At 42.5% G+C, this 5,850-nt stretch overlaps 1 protein-coding gene across 1 annotated transcript; it reads left to right on the forward strand.

Moving 5' to 3' along the window:
- Positions 1-3,647: 3,647 nt before the first annotated feature.
- On the forward strand, positions 3,648-4,547 carry LOC103721573 (histone H3.3). The gene is made up of 3 exons (XM_008811839.5): positions 3,648-3,811; positions 3,928-4,004; positions 4,094-4,547. Exons 1-3 carry the CDS (start codon positions 3,740-3,742, stop codon positions 4,353-4,355), a joined length of 411 nt encoding a protein of 136 aa, XP_008810061.1. The 5' UTR covers positions 3,648-3,739; the 3' UTR covers positions 4,356-4,547.
- Positions 4,548-5,850: the final 1,303 nt, after the last annotated feature.

Raw genomic sequence — 5,850 nt, forward strand, 5'->3', positions numbered from 1 at the left:
ACGGCTATTGTTTGAATGTTTCTTATTTCTATTTTATCATTATCTATCATGCATGCCCTTACATTAGTATTTTTTGCTCCTGCTGCATATACATGTTCACTTTATAATAAGATCATGTTTATATTATCATATTAAAAACATTGGCAATGAAGACTATATGATGTCATTGATTTACGTGGCCCATCAATATGGGGCATATTTTTGATATAGCTATCCTTGTAATAGACTATTGACATAGCTATTCTTATAATGGACCATTGCTTATGCCTCAATGATAACTATTTATTTGAGCCACAATTACTTTTTACCCCAATGATATCCCCATACCTAGGTTCTCTAGGATAAAGGTTCCACCTCCCCTGACCACCCGCTTTGCATTCCAAAGGAAGTCCCTCTTGCTACAACAAACATTGGATAGCTAATCAAAGCTTGCTTGGATGATGGGTGCTCGCAAAATGGAGCCTTCGTGGGTCCTAGGTGGGATGGATCTCTCCATCACCCTCTTCCTTATCAACCCCTTCTCCATCCCCATGTTTTCCCCTTCTATGCTAGCCCTCCCTTATCTTGTTACTCCTCCCCTCCTCGTTGACATGGAGCTCTCTTGCTAGGCTTGCCCTTTTCCTTTTTGGCCTTGTTGCTATGACAGCGTATACTGGCCTTGTTGCCGACACTTTAAGCGTTGTTATAAAAAATATAACTAGCGACACGATTTAGCGTAACTATTAGCCGATACATAAAAGCGTCAGGAATGGTGACATTTGCTTGCAGTATTGGCCATTTTTTTCAACACTCACATTGTTGTTGATGCTTTTGCAATGCTCTATAAAGCATCGCTAATAAAACTAACGATGCTTATTAATATCCGTATAGGCAATAAAAAGCGTCAGCGATGTCCGATTTTTTTTGTAATGTGTGATCCCCGGAAAACCTGGAGCTTGACATCCAACTCAAGACTGGATCATGAGAGAACTGGACAAAGCAATCGATGTTGGTGTATGTGGTCGAAGGTGATGGCGCCAACGTGACATAGGGCTTATGAGGGAGGGAGAAGAGAGAAGGAATAATGGTGTCATTCTGGAAAGTGTTTGCTCAAATGGCATAAGGACATTGGGGATCAAACTAGCAATCAGAGATAGTGGTAGCCTAGGGGGTTATCGGCATAAGGGGGCACCGAGTTGGGGGTGGGGGGTGCAGTGGGGTGGCAGAGAGGATTGGGGATGATTGAGAAGGAGAAAGATAGGATTGGAGAACAAGGTGAGGTTGCTTTTCTTAGAAACTAATGGTCTCTTCGTTAGCTTCATTCCTCTTGCTTTTGGAGGCGATTCAAAAATCATAGTCCATCGAAGAGGTAATCTACACAATGCATTATAGATTCTTATCTATAGAAATTTTTTGATTCATTATGCTCCAATATTTGTATGCTTTGGAAGCTCAAACATGATTGTTTCAAGCTATATTGGTCTATTGATTAAAAATAATACATGAAAAAAAAAAGATGAGCTGGGAGTTTCTGAGGAGTTCACTTAGGAGCTTCGGCTTCCATGAGGAGTGGATTGGTTGGATTATGGGATGTATCGGTAATCTGTCTTTCACTATCTCGGTGAACGGTCACCCACACAACTTTTCGAGTATTCGGTGGGTTTCCGTCAGAGATGCCCGTTGTCTCCTCTACCGTCCATCCTGTGCTCGGATGCATTATCTAGAGCTTTTCGACGGGCGGCGGAGTCACATGTGCTTGAGGGCCACAAACCGGTGTCAGAGTCTGTTCAGATCTCGCAGCTCTTATTTGCTAATGATTGCATGCTGCCGGTCCGCACGACGAGACGTGCATCAATGGTGATACGAGATATTTTGGAGGATTACTGTGTTGCCTCGGGTCAGTGTATCAATAGGACCAAATCTACTATATGTTTCAGTCCAAGGACCAAGCCACAGGTAAAGACCTCTATTAAAGAGATTTTGGGGATTGGCGAGCAGGATGGCCCAATGAGGTACTTTGGGATTCCTATCACAGGGCGTCATCTACACCGGAAGGACTGTTCCAATATCGAGGCGAGCATCAAACATAGGTTGGAGGGATGACAGATGGAGGCTCTTTCTATGATGGGTAGAGTCACGCTAGCATGGTCGGTGCTGAGTTCGATACCGATGTACCTGCTAGCAAACACCCTAGTACCACTATCACTTTTGCGGACCCTCGAGCAGCTATTTAGGAACTTCATGTGGGGCAGACGAGAGGGCAGAGAAGGAGTTCATCTGGTGGCTTGAGAAGTGCTCTGTCAGAAAAACAGATAGGGAGGTTTGGAGATTCAGTCATTGGTGGTGAGGCGGGAGGTATTAGCTGCGAGACGAGCTGTGAGGCTTATTTTGGGGTAGGACAATCTGTGGAGTGCTCTGATGTGGGCTAAGTACGGCATGCATATGGCGGCGGCGGAATTTCAGGTGGGACGACATTGCTCATTCATCTAGTGGGAGATGTGCTCTCATGCCCCGGCTGTGTTTGAGGCAACCAAGTGGGCTATTGGAGATGAGCAATCTATTGATATTCTAAAGGACCGATGGTTGACCGAGCAACCACTCAGCCAGATGCCGATGTTGGTTGATGCAGTAAGGTGGCCGGTTTTAGAGTATGTGACCTATTTATTTCTCGTGGGGGCAGGTGGGATGAGATGCGAATCAGGGAGGCGTTCAGGGAGCAGTTGGCGGAACGGATCCTGGCCATTTCAATTTCTTTTGGTAACTCGACGGACACTTGTCCGGACGACCACACGGAGGGCCAGTGTGTGCTTTGCAGATCTACAGACGGTGGTGGGAGGGGAGACCACCAAACGGATTGACACAGGTTGGATTTGGAAGATGTAGGTCCACCCCTAGTAGCCTTGTTTATGTGAAAAGTGGCATTGGTTGCCGATCAGAAGCTTGCTAGCTAGGAGAGGGTTAGGGTCCCCTCGGTGTGTGTGGATTGCCTTGATGCACTAGAGTCTCTCAGTCGTGTTCTACTTGGTTGCCCACGGGCCGCACAGATATGGAGAAGGGCTTCGATTCTACTACCGAGGTTAGTTGGGTCAACCAAAGACTTGCTACAGTATAGATATTCCTTTATTGTTGGATGGTTTTTTTTTTTTTTTTTTTTTTTTTTTTTTTTTCCTTACGTAAGATTGGTGTTAGTAGCCGATGAGGAGGAGCAGAAGAAGAAAAAAAAAAAAACAGCACGCTAGCTTAATAGAGCCGGTCATTTTTCCAACCGATTGGTTCTATTTCCACCACGTAACGTCGCCAGGTGTGCTGTTTGCGCGTGGAGGGAGACCGACCAGCTGCCCTCATACATCAACGGATCCTCGCCGTCCAAGTTAGAAAGTGCACATGGATCAGATTGATTCGATAGGGACTACCCAAGAATCGACCCACCCGGTTCAGTAACGAAGCGTCGGCGCCCAAGTTCGACCCGAACTCGGAGTTCCAGAATCTCTCACGCGCTCAGCCATCCTCGTCGAAGCATTTCAACCAATCAGGAGAGAGCACACGGATCGTGTGTTTCTTGAAACCCATCCTCGTCCGTCCGATCCCCATCAACGATCCAAAATCTCCTCAGTGGTAACCGCTCCGGCCACGTCTCCTTCTCCTCCCTCTCTCCTTATATGTCCCCCAAAACCAACTTTTTACTCCCATTCGCCGACCCTTTCGAGAGAGAGAGAAAAAGCCGAAACCCTAATCCAGACGCCAGCTTTCTCCCTCTCCAATGGCTCGTACGAAGCAGACCGCTCGGAAGTCCACCGGTGGCAAGGCCCCCCGGAAGCAGCTCGCCACCAAGGTATCATCGCCTGGCCTGAATCAATTTTAGGTTTTCAATTTCTTCTTTTTTTATTTTAAAGGTTTCCTAAGAAATCATTTTCCCTAAATCTTGTTCTTTTTGATTTCTTTTTGAAGGCGGCGAGGAAATCGGCGCCGACCACCGGCGGAGTGAAGAAGCCCCACCGCTACCGTCCAGGAACCGTAGCCCTTCGGTACTCTTCTATAACCCTCCAATCCCTCAATTTCTTCTCGCTGTTTTCTTTGATTCTTTTCTCATTGATGATTATGGTTAAAATTTTAGGGAGATTCGCAAGTATCAGAAGAGCACGGAGCTGCTGATCCGGAAGCTGCCCTTCCAGAGGCTGGTGCGCGAGATTGCGCAGGATTTCAAGACGGATCTCAGGTTCCAGAGTCACGCCGTCCTGGCCCTCCAGGAGGCGGCAGAAGCCTACCTCGTCGGTCTTTTCGAGGACACCAACCTTTGCGCCATCCACGCCAAGCGCGTCACAATCATGCCGAAGGACATACAGCTCGCTCGCCGCATCCGTGGAGAGCGTGCTTAGATTCGTGCTCTTTCCTCTATATTTTGGTTCTTGGTTTTGTCATTGGTGTTATCAGGTCTGTCAACTGTTCGTACTGATCTCGTTTTGTTTCAGAGGTTATAATGGTTATGTTTAGAATCTAATTAGTGACCTAGTTCTGATGTATATTCTTATATCAAAATCCAGAAATTCGGATTCATGGTTATGTCGTTATTTTTGTTGTGTTTGGCGTTTCTGTGTTGATTTCCTGTTTCTTAATTGGGAAAGGATTACAATTTGTTTTAAGTTTGAATTCTACAGTTGTGATTTGAAATGAGGATATGAGAAATCCAACTCAAACCCTAATTAGCGATATATTTTTAAACAGCTGAGAAATTAGAATAGTATTCCTAGTACTCGAAAAAAGTTATTGATGGGGTAGCGAATTGCTTTTTTCTTTTCCCGTTTTATTTGAAACGAGGATTTTGGGGAATTCAAACTCTGCGTTGAGATAGTTCTGACAACGCAGTAGGGGCATGTGTAAATTGTTTGCAAAATTTTCCCCAGTTGCTGGGATAAAGTTATGGTTGGCGTATGGAAGTAGCGTAGAAAGTGGATCCGCTGTAAGTTTGTTAGGTAGAGTCATGTTGATTTTATTGTTCTTTTTGCCTGGTTGGCATTCAGTTTGCATTTCTTCTTTCTTGCGTCTGTTCTTTCTTTGCTCTCTCAGGCTCTGAATGAGCAGGCTTGCTGATGTGGGTTTTTCTATGTTTTTTGATTGGAGAACAGCTATTTTCTTGAGTAAGTTTATCTTGGACGTTCGGCTCCTGTTCTTTGCATGCAACTGTTTGCGGCAATTTTAGTTGCAAGAGGGTGTAGTAGTGTATGTCGGCGTTCTTTTCCTCCTTTCTTCTGTTTTAATAATTTTAGAGTTTTTAGTTTCTTAACTATTGTTGTTGGAACTTTAAAGATTGTTATTAATAGCATCATCAATTGAGTTCTTTGGATCATAATTATGGTTTTTATTTAATGTAGTTGATAATAATGTTATATTAGGAAGATTATTAGCGTATTTGAAGCGAATTACGTAAAGAACTTTTGGTTAGTATTACTAAATTAATATAAAAATGAATAATATGATCAATAATTATACTTATTTTAATGCAAGCTGATATTAATATTTTTTTTTCATTAGCTCTATATAATTTTCTGTTTTTTGGCATACAATAATATTTTATTAATGTTATTATATTTTTGTGATGATGATCTCGCTTTACTTGAAATTCATGTAATATTTTCTAGTGCAATATATTTTGATGTATATTTTATGCAAGTCGATTCAAGATTTTATTATTTTTATAATATGTTATTTGGCTATATTGATAAATATATATTATTAGAATTTTATATGGTGATAGTATATTATAATATTAACATCAAAAATTTATTTTAGAAAATAATTAAGTTCTTATGCCTGTTATATATTATTTTTTTGTTAATTATTTATTATTAAATATTAAAAATAGTTAGAAAAAGA

Source organism: Phoenix dactylifera, chromosome 10 (genome assembly GCF_051530095.1).
Source record: "Phoenix dactylifera cultivar Ajwa chromosome 10, Ajwa_hap1_PhDact_Kaust_v1.1, whole genome shotgun sequence".
Taxonomy (NCBI): Eukaryota; Viridiplantae; Streptophyta; class Magnoliopsida; order Arecales; family Arecaceae; genus Phoenix; species Phoenix dactylifera.

Excerpts from the sequence above, each read along its gene's own strand:
- LOC103721573 (XM_008811839.5), top strand. The coding sequence starts at position 3,740 with ATGGCTCGTACGAAGCAGACCGCTCGGAAGTCCACCGGTGGCAAGGCC. Across the intron at positions 3,812-3,927 it reads GGAAGCAGCTCGCCACCAAG|GCGGCGAGGAAATCGGCGCC; the intron begins GTATCATCGCCT and ends TTCTTTTTGAAG. Across the intron at positions 4,005-4,093 it reads CCAGGAACCGTAGCCCTTCG|GGAGATTCGCAAGTATCAGA; the intron begins GTACTCTTCTAT and ends TTAAAATTTTAG.